Consider the following 21,885-nt stretch of genomic DNA (forward strand, 5'->3'; position numbering starts at 1 on the left):
AAGTCATATTTTTGGTTCATTTAATAGTTAAAACAAATTTACATTATTGCAATCAGTTGTCCTTTACAATTATACAAGCTTTTTACAAAAATCTACTACTCTGCTTGCATGTCAGCAGACTGGGGTAGATCCTGCTGAAATCGTATGTATTGAATGAATAGAGAATTGTTTTGAATCGGGAAAAAATCGTTTTTGAATCGAGAATCCTGTTGAATTGACAAAAAAATCGATTTCGAATCGAATCGTGACCCCAAGAATCGATATTGAATCGAATCGTGGGACACCCAAAGATTCACAGCCCTAATATATATATATATATATATATATATATATATATATATATATATATATATATATATATATATATATATATTACAGCCCAACCCAATTTTTTTAAATTGTAATTTGGAAGAGTTTACCTGAATGTGCATGAACTATTTCTGTTCAAAATTGTTAGAAATGTCACATGTTAAATGTTTAAATATTAACTGTCAGTTTACTGTACTGTGCCAACTGTACTACTATATGAGTACGTATTTTCTATTGTTTCATTGAAAATAAAACAGCAAAGTCCATTTGGCTGTCATCTGTTTTAATTATGAGACACAATTGTGTCGAAGTCATGATTTTTTTTTTCATGCTTGAAATAAGAAAGTTTTACTTTAAAAAAGCAGTTTTATACTTGTGAGTGTTGATGACACAGCTTTGCAACAGTTGATATTCTAGTTTCAAGCATGTTTTACTCAATATAGGTCATCAAATCTCAGCAACAAGCTGTAATATCTTACTGAGATCATTTAGGACCAAAACCCTTAAAACAAGTAAAACACTCTAACATAAAATCTGCTTAGTGAGAAGAATTATCTTATTAGACAGAAAATAAGCAAATATCACCCTTATTTGAGATATTTAATCTTAGTTAGATTTCAGTTTTTGCAGTGTATAGACAGCTGGACTGTACCATTTATGAGTGTAAAAGGGGGATTCCATTATCCATCCATCCATTTTCCATACCGTTTGTGCTCATTAGGCATGCACTGGACTGGTCGCCAGCCCATTTAGACAAACAACAATTCATGCTCAAAGTCCCACCTATGTAGGGATGGATACCGAATTTGGTATTTTCATATGCACCGACCGAATTTTGTCTTTACTACCGGGTGTAGATCCACGTAAAATCAAGCATTGCCATATTTCCACACTGCTGTAGTCCGCTTGCAGTCTGTGCCGGTTCAAACACGTGGCTGGCAAACAAGCACTGAAGCAGCACTCAGAGTGGACTCTGTCGGACTGCCTGTAGGTAATGTGACCATTTTACAAAACCAGTGAAGTTGTCACGTTGTGTAATTCGTAAGTAAAAACATAATACATTGATTTGCAAATCCGTTTCAACTTATATTCAATTGAATAGACTGCAAAGACAAGATATTTAATGTTCAAACTGAGAAACGTAATTTTTTTGGCAAATAATCATAAGCTTGGAATTTAATGGCAGCAAAAAAGTTGGCACAGAGGCTTTTTTACCACTGTGTTACATGGCCTTTCCTTTTAACAACACTCAGTAAACGTTTGGGAACTGAGGAGACCAATTATTGAAGTTTTTCAGGTGGAATTCTTTCCCATTCTTGCTTGATGTACAGCTTAAGTTGTTCAACAGTCCGGGGGTCTCTGTTGTGGTATTTTAGGCTTCATAATGCGCCACACATTTTCAAAGGCAGACAGGTCCGGACTACAGGCAGGCCAGTCTAGTACCTGCACTCTTTTACTACGAAGCCACGCTGTTGTAACACATGGCTTGGCATTGTCTTGCTGAAATAAGCAGGGGCGTCCATGATAACGTTGCTTGGATGGCAACATATGTTGCTTTTTTGAAGCAACACATGAGAACATGGCTGCCTTGAGTTTCCAATACTTTCTACAACTCTTTTTTTTTTTGTGATAGAGTGACAACTATTTTTGTTTCCTCTGTTGTTTCCTTCCTCCTTATCACATGGACAAAGATAAGACCGTCTGGAGGAAAGTTCTGTGGTCAGATGAAACAAAAATTGAGCTGTTTGGCCACAAAACACAGCAATATGTTTGGAGGAGAAAAGGTGAGGCCTTTAACCCCAGAAACACCAAGCCTACCGTCAAGCATGGTGGTGGTAGTATTATGCTCTGGGCCTGTTTTGCTGCCAATGCAACTTTAAATGCTTTAAATGGGACAATGAAAAAGGAGGATTACCTCCAAATTCTTCAGGACAACCTAAAATCATCAGCCCGGAGGTTGGGTCTTGGGCGCAGTTGGGTGTTCAAACAGGACAATGACCCCAAAACACACGTCAAAAGTGGTAAAGGAGTGGCTAAATCAGGCTAGAATTAAGGTTTTAGAATGGCCTTCCCAAAGTCCTGACTTAAACGTGTGGACAATGCTGAAGAAACAAGTCCATGTCAGAAAACCAACACATTTAGCTGAACTGCACCAATTTTGTCAAGAGGAGTGGTCAAAAATTCAAGCAGAAGCTTGTGGATGGCTACCAAAAGTGCCTTATTGCAGTGAAACTTGCCAAGGGACATGTAAGCAAATATTAACATTGCTGTATGTATACTTTTGACCCAGCAGATTTGGTCACATTTTCAGTAGACCCATAATAAATTCATAAAAGAACCAAACTTCATGAATGTATTTATGTGACCAACAAGTATGTGCTCCAATCACTCTATCACAACAAAATAAGAGTTGTAGAAATGATTGGAAACTCAACACAGCCATGACATGATGTTCTTTACAAGTGTATGTAAACTTTTGATGGCGACTGTAGGTCTTGTTTTGGATCTACATTGCACTCGTGCTCTAATGTTGTGATCGTTAAGTGTCTATACTCCCACAAGGGGAAGGTGGGATTTGTTCGAGAGACTTGATAGCCGCTGGCAGTAGCTGAAGAGTTGTGTGATCTCCATCAGAGAGTGTTCTGTGCGGGGGGAAAAAAAAACATCAGACGGACTTTCTGCCGCTATACCTGCTCATTAGGCATGTGGTGCCTGCCGGAAACATCCAGGCATGTTTTTTTTTTTGTTTGTCTGTTTTGCATTGCTAAACTAATCAATGCACCACCGGGTTTTACTCAGTTCTTGTGTGTATGACTATTTATGAACAAATACATTGCAGAACACTGCAGCAAGGGAACCCATGTTGTAGTGGCTTCAACTGCAGCTGCTGCTATCTTGTGGAGCTAATAACAAACTACGGAACCAGTGACGTTGGCATGTTAGGTAATTCGTAAATAAAAACAGAAGACAAAAAAAGCAAATCCTTTTCAAGTTATATTCAATTGAATAGACTGCAAAGACAAGATATTTAATGTTCGAACTGAGAAACTTTTTTTTTTTTTTGTGCAAATAATCATTAACTTTGAATTTAATGGCAGCAACACATTGCAAAAAAGTTGGCACAGGGGCATTTTTACCACTGTGTTACATGGCCTTTCCTTTTAACAACACTCAGTAAACGTTTGGGAACTGAGGAGACCAATTTTTGAAGCTTTTCAGGTGGAATTCTTTCCCATTCTTGCTTGATGTACAGCTTAAAGGCCTACTGAAAGCCACTACTACCGACCACGCAGTCTGATAGTTTATATATCAATGATGAAATCTTAACATTGCAACACATGCCAATACGACCGGGTTAACTTATAAAGTGCAATTTTAAATTTCCCGCCACACTTCCGGTTGAAAAAGCCTTCGGAGGATGACGTATGCGCGTGACGTAGCCCGGGGAACAGAGGTATGCCTTCCCCATTGAATACAATACAAAAAAGCTCTGTTTTCATTTCATAACTCCACAGTATTCTGGACATCTGTGTTGGTGAATCTTTTGCAATTTGTTTAATGAACAATGGAGGCTGCAAAGAAGAACGTTGTAGGTGGGTCGGTGTATAGCGGCTGGCTGTAGCAACACAACAAGGATTACTCACTTGGATAGCAGACGCGCTAGCCGATGCTAACCGGCCACCGCACGGATGATCGGGTGAAGTCCTTCGTCGCGCCGTCGATCGCTGGAACGCAGGTGAGCACGGGTGTTGATGAGCTGGCCAGATGAGGGCTGGCTGGCGTAGGTGGAGCGCTAATGTTTTTATCATAACTCTGTGAGGTCCGGTTGCTAAGTTGCTAAGTCAGCCTTAGCATCGTTAGCAACAGCATTGTTAAGCTTTGCCAGGCTGAGATCTATTAACCGTGTAGTTACATGTCCATGGTTTAATAGTATTGTGGATCTTCTGTCTATCCTTCCAGTCAGGGATTTATTTATTTTGTTTCTATCTTCATTTGAGACAGATGCTATCACGTTAGCTCATGCTAATTAGCATGAGCTTTGTCGATGTATTGTCGTGGAGATAAAAGTCACTGTGAATGTCCATTTCGCGTTCTCGACTCTCATTTTAAAGAGGATATAGTATCCGAGGTGGTTTGAAACACAAATCCGTGATCCACAATAGAAAAAGGAGAGAGTGTGGAATCCAATGAGCCAGCTTGTACCTAAGTTACGGTCAGAGCGAAAAAAAATATGTATTTCACTGCATTCTAGTCCGTCACTCTAACGTTCCTCATCCACAAATCTTTCATCCTCGCTCAAATTAATGGGGTAATGGTCCGAATAGCTCTAGCTGCGTTGAAAACAATAGGAAAATATGAGGGAGTGAACAACTGACAACGTCACGCTACTTCCGGTAGGGGCAAGGTTTTTTTTTTATCAGAGACCAAAAGTTACGAACTTTATCGACGTTGTTCTATACTAAATCCTTTCAGCAAAAATATGGCAATATCGCAAAATGATCAAGTATGACACATAGAATGGATCTGCTATCCCCGTTTAAATTAAAACATTTTTATTTCAGTAGGCCTTTAAGTTGTGCAACAGTCCGGGGTCTCCGTTGTGGTATTTCAGGCTTCATATTGCGCCACACATTTTCAATGGAAGACAGGTCTGGACTACAGGCAGGCCAGTCTAGTACCCGCACTCTTTTACTATGAAGCCACGCTGTTGTAACACGTGGCTTGGCATTGTCTTGCTGAAATAAGCAGGGGCGTCCATGATAACGTTGCTTGGATGGCAACATATTTTGCTCCAAAACCTGTATGTGTCATGATCCGTGGCCCGGATCATGTTTTGTTATGTTCTGTTAGTTTTGGACTCCCTGAGTTCCTGTTTGTGCACCTCTGGGTTTGTTTTATTTTCCATGGGGATTAATTGGGTTTACCTGCCTCTGGTTAGTGGTCAGCACGCTCAGCTGCTGTCAACCACTAATCAGAGAGCTATTTATTCACCTTGCTCGCCACGCTCAGTCTGGCTTCATCATTTGCCACATGCAACAGTTACGTTGGGTAAATTCCTTGTCTCCTATGTTTCTTGATTCCTGCGCTAATTCTCGCCTTAGCTTCCTGTGCGATCGGCACGCTTTCCTTTAGCTTGTGGTCTGTTTTTGGTATGTGTTTGATTTTTGAGGAATATATCATGTTCCTACCTGCACACCTTGTCCGGAGTTGTCCGTCTGCATACTGGAAGAACGACCCCGCCCATCGTGACAGAATGTATCTTTCAGCATTAATGGTGCCTTCACAGATGTGTAAGTTACCCATGCCTTGGGCACTAATACACCCCCATACCATCACAGATGCTGGCTTTTTAACTTTGGGCCTAGAACAATCCAGATGGTTCTTTTCCTCTTTAGTCTGAAGGCCACAACATCCACAGTTTCCCAAAACAATTTGAAATGTGGACTGGTCAGACCACAGAACACTTTTACACTTTGCATCATCTCATCTTAGATGAGCTCGGGCCCAGCGAAGCTGACGGCGTTTCTGGGTGTTGTTGATAAATGGCTTTCGCTTTGCATAGTAGAGTTTTAACTTGCACTTAGAGATGTAGCGACCAACTGTAGTTACTGACAGTGGTTTTCTCAAATGTTCCTGAGCCCATGTGGTGATATCCTTTACAGACTGATGTCGCTTTTTGATGCAGTACCGCCTGAGGGATCGAGGGTCCGTAATATCATCGCTTACGTGCAGTGATTTCTCCAGATTTTTTGAACCTTTTGATGATATTACGGACCGTAGATGGTGAAATCCTTAAATTCCTTTGCAATAGCTCGTCGAGAAATGTTGTTCTTAAACAATTTGCTCGCGCATTTGTTCACAAAGTGGTGACCCTCGCCCCATCCTTGTTTGTGAATGACTGAGCATTTCATGGAAGCTGCTTTTATACCCAATCATGGCACCCAACTCTGTCTTTTTTGCCACTCGTGCCAGCTTTTGTGAAACATGTTGCAGGCATCACATTAAAAATGAGCTCATATTTGCAAAAAAATATCAACGTTTTCCAGTTCGAACGTTAAGTATCTTGTCTTTGCAGTCTATTCAATTGAATATAAGTTGAAAAGGATTTGCGAATCATCGTATTCTGTTTTTATTTACCGTTTACACAACGTGCCAACTTCACTGTTTTTTTAAATGTTTTTTTGCTAATTAATTGAAGAATTTGTGAGCGTATTTACTGAAGTTTTAAAGCCCTGTTTTTTTGTTTTTCACGAGTGTTGTAGGAGCCACTAGGCAGTTTCCCAAGGAGAGTGTTTTGGGGGCATTTGTGCACGCATGGCTGACACTCGGAGGTGCTCATTCATTCTTATTTACAGTAGCACTGGCGTTCAATTTTCCCTACCCGTGTTCCAGCTGGCCGAGGCTGCCCTCTCTCTCTCTCTCTCTCTCTCTCTCGCGCAAAACACCCAATTCTGCCACACCGACCTGCGCTCCTACAGCCATAAATCTCAGGGTGTTTGTGGAGAAGGTTTCCAGCAATCAAGCGTGGTCAGTGGACCCCACAACCAGGCATGCCGCGGGCCTTAGTGGCTCACTGTTGGTATGGGGTCTAATTAGCACACCCTCTCTCCACCAAACACAAGAGCGATCAACCCCAGTGTCGCCTGTGGCTGGCCAGGCAGACGGATCAATACGTCTGATCATGCCTTTTTCATCAAGTGAAATGAAAGCGCTTTGTCTTCACCTTAAAGCCTTTCTCAGTGTGTGTGTGTGTGCGTGTGTGTGTGTAAGGAGGCCGGTATAATGTAGTTGCATTAGGGAACCATAAAGATAAATAACAGGACGTGCTGAGCATAACTCATCCTGTCAGGGAAAGAGGTTTCAAGGCTTGGAAACTTTGTGGGTTTTTTTTTTTCAACCACTCCAATCCCTTCACTACTTCTTAACTTGCCTCCTTGTATGCAGGGGGGCTATATTTAGACATAATAAGCAAGAAGTTGGAAACCAAAGTTATAAAATAATGACTGTAATATTGAAAAATGTGTCAAATATAAGACGCAGATGTATTAATTGGTTCATTTACCATGATGAATGACGTATGGTATATCTAATACTCTCGCTACCTCTCAAGTAATGAGTAAATAAATGACTATAATATTGAAAAACGTGTCAAATATAAGACGCAAATGTATTAATTGGTTCATTTACCATGATGAATGACGTATTGTATATCTAATACTCTCGCTACCTCTCAAGTAATGAGTAAATAAATGACTATAATATTGAAAAACATGTCAAATATAAGACGCAAATGTATTAATTGGTTCATGTACCATGATGAATGACATATTGTATATCTAATACTCTAGCTACCTCACAAGTAATGAGTAAAATAAATGACTATAATATTGAAAAACATGTCAAATATAAGACGCAAATGTATTAATTGGTTCATTTACCATGATGAATGACGTATTGTATATCTAATACTCTCGCTACCTCTCAAGTAATGAGTAAATAAATGACTATAATATTGAAAAACATGTCAAATATAAGACACAAATGTATTAATTGGTTCATTTTCCATGATGAATGGCATATTGTATATCTAATACTCTAGCTACCTTTCAAATAATGCGTAAATACATAATGACTATAATCTTGAAAAACATATCAAATATAAGACACAGATGTATTAATTGATTAATTCCCCATGGTGGATGACATATTGTATATCTAATACTCTGGCTACCTCTCAAGTAATGAGTAAATAAATGACTATAATATTGAAAAATTAGTCAAATATAAGACACAAATGTATGAATTGGTTCATTTACCATGATGAATGACGTATGGTATATCTAATACTCTCGCTACCTCTCAAGTAATGAGTAAATAAATGACTATAATATTGAAAAACATGTCAAATATAAGACGCAAATGTATTAATTGGTTCATTTGCCATGATGAATGACATATTGTATATCTAATACTCTAGCTACCTCTCAAGTAATGAGTAAATAAATGACTATAATATTGAAAAACATGTCAAATATAAGACGCAAATGTATTAATTGGTTCATTTACCATGATGAATGACGTATTGTATATCTAATACTCTCGCTACCTCTCAAGTAATGAGTAAATAAATGACTATAATATTGAAAAACATGTCAAATATAAGACACAAATGTATTAATTGGTTCATTTTCCATGATGAATGGCATATTGTATATCTAATACTCTAGCTACCTTTCAAATAATGCGTAAATACATAATGACTATAATCTTGAAAAACATATCAAATATAAGACACAGATGTATTAATTGATTAATTCCCCATGGTGGATGACATATTGTATATCTAATACTCTGGCTACCTCTCAAGTAATGAGTAAATAAATGACTATAATATTGAAAAATTAGTCAAATATAAGACACAAATGTATGAATTGGTTCATTTACCATGATGAATGACGTATGGTATATCTAATACTCTCGCTACCTCTCAAGTAATGAGTAAATAAATGACTATAATATTGAAAAACATGTAAAATATAAGACGCAAATGTATTAATTGGTTCATTTACCATGATGAATGACATATTGTATATCTAATACTCTAGCTACCTCACAAGTAATGAGTAAAATAAATGACTATAATATTGAAAAACATGTCAAATATAAGACACAAATATATTAATTGGTTCATTTTCCATGATGAATGGCATATTGTATATCTAATACTCTAGCTACCTTTCAAGTAATGAGTAAATACATAATGACTATAATCTTGAAAAACATATCAAATATAAGACACAGATGTATTAATTGATTAATTCACCATGGTGGATGACATATTGTATATCTAATACTCTGGCTACCTCTCAAGTAATGAGTAAATAAATGACTATAATATTGAAAAATTAGTCAAATATAAGACACAAATGTATGAATTGGTTCATTTACCATGATGAATGATATAGTGTATATCTAATACTCTAACTACCTCTCAAGTAATGAGTAATAAAATCACTATAATATTGAAAAACATGTCAAATATAAGACACAGATGTATTAATTGGTTCGTTTACCATTATGAATGACATGGTGTATCTAATACTCTAGCTACCTCTCAAGTAATGAGTAAATACATAATGACTATAATATTGAAAAACATGTCAGATATAAGACACAAATTCATTAATTGATTAATTTTCCATGATGAATGACATATGGTATATCTAATACTCTAGCTACCTCTCAAGTAATGAGTAAATAAACAATGACTATAATATTGAAAAACATGTCAAATATAAGACACACATATATGAATTGAATTGGTTTGTTTACCATTTACCATTATGAAAGACATAGTGTATATCTAATACTCTAGCTACCTCTCAAGCAATGAGTAAATAAATAATGACTATAATATTTAAATACATGTCAAATACAAGACACAAATGTATTGATTGGTTTATTTACCATGATGAATGACATATTGTATATCTAATACTCTATCTACCTCTCAAGTAATGAGTAAATAAATGACTATAATAATGAAAAACATGTCAAATATAAGACACAAATGTATTAATTGGTTCGTTTTCCATGATGAATGACATGGTATATCTAATACTCTAGCTACCTCTCAAGTAATGAGTAAATAAATAATGACTATAAAATTGAAAAACATGTCAACTATAAGACACAGATTTATTGATGTATTCATTTATCATGATTAATGACATATTGTACATCTAATACTCTAGCTACCTCTCAAGTAATGAGTAAATACATAATGACTATAATATTGAAAAACATGTCAGATATAAGACACAAATTCATTAATTGATTAATTTTCCATGATGAATGACATATTGTACATCTAATACTCTAGCTACCTCTCAAGTAATGAGTAAATAAATAATGACTATAATATTTAAAAACATGTCAAATATAAGACACAAATGTATTAATTGGTTCATTTACCATGATGAATGACATAATGTATATATAATACTCCAGCTACCTCTCAAGTAATGAGTAAATAAATAATGACTATAATATTTAAAAACATGTCAAATATAAGACACAAATGTATTAATTGGTTCATTTACCATGATGAATGACATAATGTATATATAATACTCCAGCTACCTCTCAAGTAATGAGTAAATGAATAAACACTATAATATTGAAAAACATGTCAAATATAAGACACACATATATTAATTGGTTTGTTTACCATTATGAAAGACATAGTGTATATCTAATAATCTAGCTACCTCTCAAGTACTGAGTAAATACATGACTATAATATTGAAAAACATGTCAAATATAAGACACAGATGTATTAATTGGTTCATTTACCATGATGAATGACATATTGTATATATAATACTCTAGCTACCTCTCAAGTAATGAGTAAATAAATAATGACTATAATATTGAAAAACATGTCAAATATAAGACCCACATGTATTAATTTATTAATTTACCATGATGAATGACATATTGTATATCTAACACTCTAGCTACCTCTCGAGTAATGAGTAAATAAATAAAAACTATAATATTCAAAATCATTTCAAATATAAGACACAAATGTATGTATTGATTAATTTACCATGATGAATGACATATTGTATATGTAATACTCTCGCTACCTCTCAAGTAATGAGTAAATAAAGGTGAAAGAAAAATATTTTAAAAACATATATATTTATAAAAAATTGCCAAAAATTGTTTATTAACTTATATTAAACATCTCTCAAATGCATATAAATTACTTTCCCTCGTAATTAAGTGAGAATCAAGATATGTTTTAATTGCTGATGCGTTTTAATAGATTTTTAAATGCGCCAGAAAATAACCCGTTTTGTACACTGTTGATGTGTTTCAACTCACAGTAGTGCCTAAAAAAATGTGTTCCTGTGTCGTATTTCTCCAGCAATGGTCATGTGGTGACATCAATTATGGTATTTTGAGAAGCAATCATTGAAGTCGGACATCACTGAAGGCCTAGGTGGGAAACGCACGGCCCCCCACTGGGATCAAATGAGTGAACTCTGGTTCACATTCCAATACAGTAGGTGGCAGTAATGCACCTGTAACATTAAAAAAAAAATACCACTGATAGTCACACACACACTAGGTGTGGTAAGTTACCCTCTGCATTTGACCCATCTCCTGGGAGGTGAGGGGAGCAGTGAGCAGCAGCGGTGGCCGCGCTCGGGAATCATTTTTGGTGATTTAACCCCCCCAATTCCAACACTTGATGCTGAGTGCCAAGCAGGGAGGCAATGGGTCCCATTTTTATAGTCTTTGGTAGGACTCGGCCGGGGTTTGAACTCACGACCTGCCGATCTCAGGGCGGACACTCTAACCAACATTGAGAGCCAAGAATGGTCAACAAATAACAAAAAACAGGCAACAACTAAACGTTTTATACGATATGCTCCATTTCGTCCGAACATCTCCAAGATGCAATTCATCAGCCATCATTTCCACAGCGTCTTAGTGATTAATCGGTCAACTAATCAATGACTGTGTCCATGCCTAGTTGAATTTTTGGTGGAGAAGTGCAATTGCTCAGTGAATAACGACGAAATGCCAGCATATGGAGAAGCCGGGGCTCAATCAATTTGGTTCCGATCCAAATTAGAATTGTGCGGTCTGTGCCGTTCTACTTTTTCCATTATTGTGCGTGCTTTTTTGTCCGCGTCCTCTTGCCAATTTGTGTGTGTTTGTGTATAAGTGTGCGTGTGTGTGTGCGTCCATCCTGCATGCGGATCCAGTGCCACGGCCCGGTTCATTTACACGCCCCTCACTTTCTCTCTCTCTCCTCAGCCAGAACGTTCGAAATAAAAGAATAAGCCACTTTTTTTTTTTTTCCCCGGAACAACTTATTCCACGCAGACTCGTCTGGTGACCTTCAAGGTCTCAATCAGTGCGGAGGAGGAGGAGGGGGGCGGGGGGGAAATGGAAATGGCTCGCTCCGAGAACCTCATTTCCTGCGAATTGCCGTGTTGTGTGTGTTACTAAATCACCGCCTTCTCGCCGGCGACTAAACCTGCGCACCGACTTTCTGTGTCCAATAGATGACGTGCCACCTTATTTCAAGATGGAGCCTCCTCAGACCCAGGTTCATCTGGAGGGCAACCGGCTGGTCCTCACCTGCATGGCCGAGGGCAGCTGGCCCCTGGAGTTCAAATGGATCTACAACGGCACCGAGCTGACCCGCTTCACCTTGGAGTACAGGTAAGCAATCATACCTCAATGTCTACCTTATGATATAAAACTGACTGTTCTAACTAGAGATGTCCGATAATATCGGACTGCCGATATCATCGGCCGATAAATGCTTTAAAATTGGATATCGGAAATTATCGGTATCGGTTTAAAAAAAGTAAAATGTAAACAATAATAATAATAATAAAAAAGTACAAAGTTGACAAGACATAATAATATACATTAATATAGTGCAAAAGGTAATGTATAGTATGCAATTCATGATTGTCCAGTTTTGCCTGAAAGGGAGTGGGAAGAAGATAATTTATGTAATCCCACCCCCAGTTCTCCATTCAGTGATTATTCACATGAGTTTCACTCTTACTTTGTTCAAGGATTATAATACAGATGTTGTATCATAGTGGCATTACCACAGGTAACAATAATTATTACACCGTAACAATAATTTGTATCAACAATGTAGGAATAATGAATATACCAACAGTGGTAATAGACAAAATGCCAACAATGGTAATAGACAACATGGCAATAATGGTAATAGAAAACATAGCAATAATGGTAATAGACAACATAGCAATAATGGTAATAGACAACATAGCAATAATGGTAATGGACAATATAGCAATAATGGTAATAGACAACATAGCAATAATGGTAATAGACAACATAGCTATAATGGTAAGGAAACATTGAGCACATGTTAACACTTTGAGACAGAGTACAGCAGCAGGTCCAATTAAAGACCCTCATCTCTATATTTGAACCAGACTCCATGTTTGTATAATAGTTTAAATCGATGAATAGTTTGGCATTGCTTGTGTTGTAAGTCCAGTTTGTTCCATAGTTTTACTCCGCATACAGACACACAAAAACGTTTACGTGTGGTTTGGTTCACTTTGTGACTGCAATAATAAATATGGCAGTGCCATGTTGGCATTTTTTTCCCATGACTTGAGTTGATTTATTTTGGAAAACCTTGTTACATTGTTTAAAGGCCTACTGAAAGCCACTACTACCGACCACGCAGTCTGATAGTTTATATATCAATGATGAAATCTTAACACTGCAACACATGCCAATACGGCCGGGTTAACTTATAAAGTGCCATTTTAAATTTCCCGCTAAACATCCGGTTGAAAAACGTCTATGTATGATGACGTATGCGCGTGACGTCAATAGTTAAACGGAAGTATTCGGAACCCATTGAATCCAATACAAAAAACTCTGTTTTCATCTCAAAATTACACAGTATTCTGGACATCTGTGTTGGTGAGTCTTTTGCAATTTGTTTAATGAACAATGGAGACTGCAAAGAAGAAAGTTGTAGGTGGGATGGGTGTATTAGCGGCTGGTTGTAGCAACACAACCAGGAGGACTTTGACTTGGATAGCAGATGTGCTAGCCGCCGCTAGCCGCCGACCGCACGGATGATCGGGTGAAGTCCTTCGTCCTTCCGTCGATCGCTGGAACGCAGGTGAGCACGGGTGTTGATGAGCAGATGAGGGCTGGCTGGCGTAGGTGGAGAGCTAATGTTTTTAGCATAGCTCTGTCGAGGTCCGGTTGCTAAGTTAGCTTCAATGGCGTCGTTAGCAACAGCATTGTTAAGCTTCGCCAGGCTGGAAAGCATTAACCGTGTACTTACATGCCCAGGGTTTAATAGTATTGTTGATTTTCTGTATATCCTTCCAGTCAGGGGTTTATTTCTTTTGTTTCTATATGCAGTTAAGCACGATGCTATCACGTTAGCTCCGTAGCTAAAGTGCTTCGCCGATGTATTGTAGCGGAGATAAAAGTCACTGTGAATGTCCATTTCGCGTTCTCGACTCTCATTTTCAAGAGGATATAGTATCCGAGGTGGTTTGAAATACAAATCCGTGATCCACAATAGAAAAAGGAGAGAGTGTGGAATCCAATGAGCCAGCTTGTACCTAAGTTACGATCAGAGCGAAAAAAGATATGTCCTGCACTGCACTCTAGTCCTTCACTCTAACGTTCCTCATCCACAAATCTTTCATCCTGGCTCAAATTAATGGGGTAATCGTCGCTTTCTCGGTTCGAATCGCTCTCGCTGCATTGAAAACAATGGGGAAATGTGAGAAGCCTTTCAACCTGTGACGTCACGCTACTTCCGGTACAGGCAAGGCTTTTTTTATCAGCGACCAAAAGTTGCAACTTTATCGTCGATGTCCTCTACTAAATCCTTTCAGCAAAAATATGGCAATATCGCGAAATGATCAAGTATGACACATAGAATGGATCTGCTATTCCCGTTTAAATAAAAAAAAATTGATTTCAGTAGGCCTTTAATGCATCCAGCGGGGGCATCACAACAAAATTAGGCATAATAATGTGTTGATTCCACGACTGTATATATCGGTATTGGTTGATATCGGGATCATTAATTAAGAGTTGGACAATATCGGAATATCGGGTATCGGCAAAAAAGCCATTATCGGACATCTCTAGTTCTAACATAATGTGTGTCTCGAGAGCCTGTTTATGAGCACCAAACATGAGAAAAATCCATCGTCTCACTCATAGGCGCCGATCTACATTTCTGCCAGTGGGTGCTCGGTGTGTATTAGTGTTGTCCCGATACCAATATTTTGGTACCGGTACCGGTACCAAAATTATTTTGGTACTTTTCGGTACTTTTCTAAATAAAAGGGACTACAAAAAATGTCATTATTGACTTTATTTTAACAAAAAATCTTAGGGTACATTAAACATATGTTTCTTATTGCAAATTGTCCTTAAATAAAATAGTGAGCATACAAGACAACTTGTCTTTTATTAGTAAGTAAACAAACAAAGACTTCTAATTTAGTCTGCTGACATATGCAGTAACATATTGTGTCATTTTCCATTCTATTATTTTGTCAAAATTATTAAGGACAAGTTAAGTTAAAGTTAAATTGTCACACACACACACTAGGTGTGGCGAAATTACTCTCTGCATTTGACCCATCACCCTTGATCACCCCCCTGGGAGGTGAGGGGAGCAGTGGGCAGCAGCGGTGGCCGCACCCGGGAATCATGATGGTGATTTAACCCCCAATTCCAACCCTTGATGCTGAGTGCCAAGCAGGGAGGTAATGGGTCCCATTTTTATAGTCTTTGGTATGACTCGGCCGGGGTTTGAACTCACAACCTACCGATCTCAGGGCGGACACTCTAACCACTAGTGGTAGAAAATGAATTATTAATCTACTTGTTCATTTACTATTGATACCGGTATCTGGACTCTCACTATTATGTTAGATCCACTACGGACTGGATTTTCGCAATATTATGCTAGACCCACTCGACGTCCCCTAGAGGGGTCTCCCCTAGAGGGGGGGGATTTCGGTTTTCCCGAAATTCCGTAATACCTTTTCTCAATTCAACATGTTACTACTTAAACATTTCTCGACCGATTTGAAAAATTCAACCCATTCAGACCATTCAAATTTTTACCATTTTCCAAAAAATACCCGGTTTTCCCGAAATTCCCCAATTTTTTGTATATTACCATTGAAATGAATGGGACATTCTTCAAAGTTCCACATTTCCTACATTTTTCATCTGATTCAAACTGTTCCAACTTCAAAATGTTCAGCTTGTTCAGGAGTTGTGTGTTCTACTTCAACAATTGTAAAAAAAAAAAAAATTCCAGGATTTCAGTTCAACTTCAGCACTGGAGCATTCACACACAATTGTTGTGTGACCTCTAAGAGAAAAATATTATAATATGAGATCTTTAAAGGCCTACTGAAACCTACTACTACCGACCACGCAGTCTGATAGTTTATATATCAATGATGAAATCTTAACATTGCAACACATACGGTCGGGTTAACTTATAAAGTGACTTTTAAAACTTCCCGGGAAATATCCGGCTGAAACGTCGCGGTATGATGACGTATGCGCGTGACGAAGTCAGAGTAACGGAAGTTATGGTACCCGTAGAATCCTATACAAAAAGCTCTGTTTTCATTTCATAATTCCACAGTATTTTGGACATCTTTTGCAATTTGTTTAATGAACAATGAAGGCTGCAAAGAAGACAGTTGTAGGTGGGATCGGTGTATTAGCAGCGGACTACAGCAACACAACCAGGAGGACTTTGTTGGAGCGCTAGCCGCGCTAGCCGCGCTAGCCGTGCTAGCCGCGCTAGCCGCGCTAGCCGCGCTAGCCGCGCTAGCCGCCAACCTCACCTTGACTTCCTACGTCTCCGGGCCGCCAAACGCATCGGGTGAAGTCCTTCGTCCTTCTGCCGATCGCTGAAACGCAGGTGAGCACGGGTGTTGATGAGTAGATGAGGGCTGGCTGGCGTAGGTGGAGAGCTAATGTTTTTAGCATAGCTCTGTGAGGTCCCGTTGCTAAGTTGCTAAGTTAGCTTCAATGGCGTCGTTAGCACAGCATTGTTAACCTTCGCCAGCCTGGAAAGCATTAACAGTGTATTTACATGTCCACGGTTTAATAGTATTGTTGATTTTCTATCTATCCTTCCTTCTATCCTTTATTTTTTTGTTTCTATATGCAGTTAAAGCACGATGCTAACCCGTTAGCTCGTAGCTAAAGCATTTCGCCGATGTATTGTCGTGGAGATAAAAGGCACTGAATGTCCATTTTGCGTTCTCGACTCTCATTTTCAAGAGGATATAGTATCCGAGGTGGTTTAAAATACAAATCCGTGATCCACAATAAAAAAAGGAGAGTGTGGAATCCAATGAGCCAGCTTGTACCTAAGTTACGGTCAGAGCGAAAAAAGATACGTCCATCACTGCCTCTCAAGTCCTTCACTGTAACGTTCCTCATCTACGAATCTTTCATCCTCGCTCAAATTAATGGGGTAATCATCATTTTCTCGGTCCGAATCTCTCTCACTCCATTGTAAACAATGGGGAATTGTGAGGAATACTAGCTCCTGTGACGTCACGCTACTTCCGGTACAGGCAAGGCTTTTTTTTATCAGCGAGCAAAAGTTGCGAACTTTATCGTCGATTTTCTCTACTAAATCCTTTCAGCAAAAATATGGCAATATCACAAAATGATCAAGTATGACACATAGAATGGATCTGCTATTCCCGTTTAACTTTAAAAAAATCATTTCAGTAGGCCTTTAAGTATTAAAAAACACTTATTTGCGTAAAAAAAATCACTTCCTGCACCCGCATTTATTTCTAACTAATCGCTCACATTCCATCTGTCTTGAATTTATTCCAGTTGTGTCTAAATTTCACCCCAGAGACGGCACATCTTGCATCAGGGGGGTTGTCAAATGTATTCAGATTTGTATCTGCCGTCGCATTCAACATGCATGAGATGGCTGTGAGCAGATAACTCTCCCATTTACAGCTCGGGCTGTTTGTTGTTGCGGCAGCAACAAAAATCACACAAAGCTTCTTTTTCATCAGATTGTGCCAGCGTGTGGGCGTGCTGATGGCTTTGCTCCGTCAGCACTAAGATGCCGTTTCACTGGCCACTGACTTCCTGCGGACACTTTTTGTTTTTCCTCAGTAATTTTCTGGTTAGCTTCCCATAACACAAGCAAAAGGCAAGATGCAGTGTGTGTGTGTGTGTGTGTGTGTGTGTATTAAATTGTCAAAACAGGCACCCCAGCTCAGGGGCGCCGCTAGGGATTTTGGGCCCCATGAAAAGAATCTTTACAGGGCCCCCTGTATTATAATGTCATCATCATTTGGGGCCTCTCTGGGCCCCCCTCCATCATGAGCCCCTAGAATCCATCTCCTTTACCCCCCCTTTTCGGCGCCCAATACAATGATTTGCAAATCCTTTTCAACTTATATTCAATTAAATGGACTGCAAAGACAAAATATTTAATGTTCGAAGTGAGAAACTTTTTTTTTTTTTTTTTGTGCAAACAATCATTAACTTAGAATTCAATGGAAGCAACACATTGCAAAAAAGTTGGCACAGAGGCATTTTTACCACTGTGTTACATGGCTGTGGAGGTTGCCCTCCAGGGGGTTCTTTGGACCACCAAACGACGACATGAGAGCCCGGTTCAGGTTCACAAAACAGTTTTATTTTTCCAATGAAGTCTTTTTGTGGCTGTCCGTCTTGCTCTCGCTCTCCCCCAGCTCCCACCCCGTCTCTCCTTATATAGAGCGACAGGTGATTAGATGACAAGGGCCGCCTGGGCCATCTACGCACCTGTCGCTGACTTCGAGGCCGGTCCTGGCACACCCCGTTCCACTGCAGGCCCGCAGGCCCGCAGGCCACGCCCCCCTACACAATGGCCTTTCCTTTTAACAACACTTAGTAAACGTTTGGGAACTGAGGAGACCAATTTTTGAAGCTTTTCAGGTGGAATTCTTCCCCATTCTTGCTTGATGTACAGCTTAAGTTGTTCAACAGTCTCCATTCTCGTATTTTACGCTTCATATTGCGCCACACATTTTCAATGGGAGACAGGTCTGGACTACAGGCAGGCCAGTCTAGTACTCGCACTCTTTTACTATGAAGCCACGCTGTTGTAACACGTGGCTTGGCATTGTCGTGCTGAAATAAGCAGGGGCGTCCATGATAACGTTGCTTGGATGGCAACATGTGTTGCTCCAAAACCTGTATGTACCTTTCAGCATCAATGGTGCCTTCACAGATGTGTAAGTGGTGACCCTCGCCCCATCCTTGTTTGTGAATGACTAAGCATTTCATGGAAGCTGCTTTTATACCCAATCATGGCACCCACCTGTTCCCAATTAGCCTGTTCACCTGTGGGATGTTCCAAATAAGTGTTTGATGAGCATTCCTCAACTTTCTCAGTCGTTTTTGCCACTTGTGCCAGCTTTTTTGAAACATGTTGCAGGCATCAAATTCCAAACGAGCTAATATTTGCAAAAAATTAAATGTTTTTCCGATTCGAACGTTAAATATCTTGTCTTTGCAGTCTATTCTGTTTTGTTTTTTTTACAATTTACACAATGTGCCAACTTCACTGGTTTTGGGTTTTGTAAATGTGGGAATTAATTTAACTTTTTTGTTATTACAAATGCACTGTTTTTTTTTGTGTTTGTTTTTTATTGCAAGTGATAAATGCTTATTTAGTGAAACAAAAAGTCATGTAAAATTGCATCAATATACATAAATTAAAGATGCATGAATAATCGATTGTTTTATCGAATCCTAGCTCCTGAATCGTAATCGTAATCAAATCATGAGGTGACCAAACATTCCCACCTCTAATAATGACCAAAAACATGTGTTTTTCTGTGAACATGTCTCACTCGCCTCGTAATGATTGTATAATAATAATATATCAAAAATACATGCTGAGTCACAAATCAAATAAAATGTGTCATTTAGTGCTTTCCAGTTACTATTTTTTCAGTTCAAGCTCATATAATGACATAATGACCAAAACACGTCTTTTTCCCCTTGAACATGTCTCACTATCACTATGCTTCACATCATCAAAACGACATGCTGTGTCAAAAATGTGTTTGCGACAGACCACGCTGAGTCTTGTATCAAATTATGGTGTAGATGAGAGCTTTTCAGGTTGCCTTTTGTTAGTTCGGTACAATAGTCTCATATTGTTGATTGTATAATCACCAAAAATAGATGCTGGGTCAAAAACTGTTTGCCACAAACCACACTGAGTCAAATATCAAATTTAACAGTATTGATAAGAGCTTTCCAGCTCTGTAATTGATTTGTCATTTTCCCTTGGACAGATGATTGTATAATCATCAAAAATAGATGCTTTTTGCAACAAACCAAACCAATTCATATTCAAAATTAATTAGTTGAATACAAAACCCAAAACCAGTGAAGTTGGCACGTTGTGTAAATCGTAAATAAAAACAAAATACAATGATTTGCAAATACTTTTCAACCTATATTCAATTGAATAGACTGCAAAGACAAGATATTTAACATTCAAACTGGAAAAATTTGTTATTTTTTGCAAATATTAGCTCATTTGGAATTTGATGCCTGCAACATGTTTTAAAAAAGCTGGCACGAGTGGCAAAAAAGACTGAGAAAGTTGAGGAATGCTCATCAAACATTTATTTGGAACATCCCACAGGTGAACAGGCTAATTGGGAACAGGTGGGTGCCATGATTGGGTATAAAAGCAGCTTCCGTGAAATGCTCAGTCATTCACAAACAAGGATGGGGCGAGGGTCACCACTTTGTCAACAAATGCGTGAGGAAATTGTCGAACAGTTTAAGAACAACATTTCTCAACGAGCTATTGCAAGGGATTTATGGATTTCACCATCTACGGTCCGTAATATCATCAAAAGGTTCAAAGAATCTGGAGAAATCCCTAAGCCCGTGACCTTGGATCCCTCAGACGGTACTGCATCAAAAAGCGACATCAGTGTGTAAAGGATATCACCACATGGGCTCAGGCACATTTCAGAAAACCACTGTCTGGAACTACAGTTTGTCGCTACATCTGTAAGTGCAAGTTGAAACTCTACTATGCAAAGCGAAAGCCATTTATCAACAACACCCGGAAACACCGCCGGCTTCGCTGGGCCCGAGCTCATCTAAGATGGACTGATGCAAAGTGGAAAAGTGTTCTGTGGTCTGACGAGTCCACATTTCAAATTGTTTTTGGAAACTGTGGACGTCGTGTCCTCCGGACCGAGGAGGAAAAGAAACATCCGGATTGTTATAGGCGCAAAGTTGAAAAGCCAGCATCTGTGATGGTATGGGGGTGTATTAGTGGCCATGGCATGGGTAACTTACACATCTGTGAAGGCACCATTAAGGCTGAAAGGTACATACAAGTTTTGGAGTGACATATGTTGCCATCCAAGCAACGTTATAATGGACGCCCCTGCTTATTTCAGCAAGAAAATGCCAAGCCACGTGTTACAACAGCGGGACTTCATAGTAAAAAAGTGCGGGTACAAAACTGGCCTGCCTGTAGTCCAGACCTGTCTCCAGTTGAATATGTGTGGCGCATTATGAAGCGTAAAATACGATAATGGAGACCCCGGACTGTTGAACAACTTAAGCTGTACATCAAGCAAGAATGGGAAAGAATTCCACCTGAAAAGCTTCAAAAATTGGTTTCCTCAGTTCCCAAACGTTTACTGAGTGTTGTTAAAAGGAAAGGCCATGTAACACAGTGGTAAAAATGCCCTTGTGTCAACTTTTTTGCAATGTGTTGCTGCCATTAATTTGCAAGTTAATGATTACTTGCAAAAAAAAAAATTAAGTTTCTCAGTTGGAACATTAAATATCTTTGCAGTCTATTCAATTGAATATAAGTTGAAAAAGATTTGCAATTTCCGTTTGTATTTACAAATTACACAACGTGCCAACTTTACTGGTTTTGGGTTTTGTACATTTTGGGTCAAAATTCTGCACTAA

General features: G+C 38.7%; 1 protein-coding gene across 1 annotated transcript in view; it reads left to right on the forward strand.

Moving 5' to 3' along the window:
- sdk2a (sidekick cell adhesion molecule 2a) overlaps positions 1-21,885 on the forward strand; it is a 405,582-nt gene that overhangs the window by 239,922 nt on the left and 143,775 nt on the right. Inside the window, exon 3 of the mRNA XM_062036709.1 lies at positions 12,396-12,555. Coding sequence (XP_061892693.1) covers positions 12,396-12,555 — 160 coding nt within the window. The remainder of the gene's footprint in view (positions 1-12,395; positions 12,556-21,885) is intronic.

Source organism: Entelurus aequoreus, linkage group LG25 (genome assembly GCF_033978785.1).
Source record: "Entelurus aequoreus isolate RoL-2023_Sb linkage group LG25, RoL_Eaeq_v1.1, whole genome shotgun sequence".
NCBI classification, from domain to species: Eukaryota; Metazoa; Chordata; class Actinopteri; order Syngnathiformes; family Syngnathidae; genus Entelurus; species Entelurus aequoreus.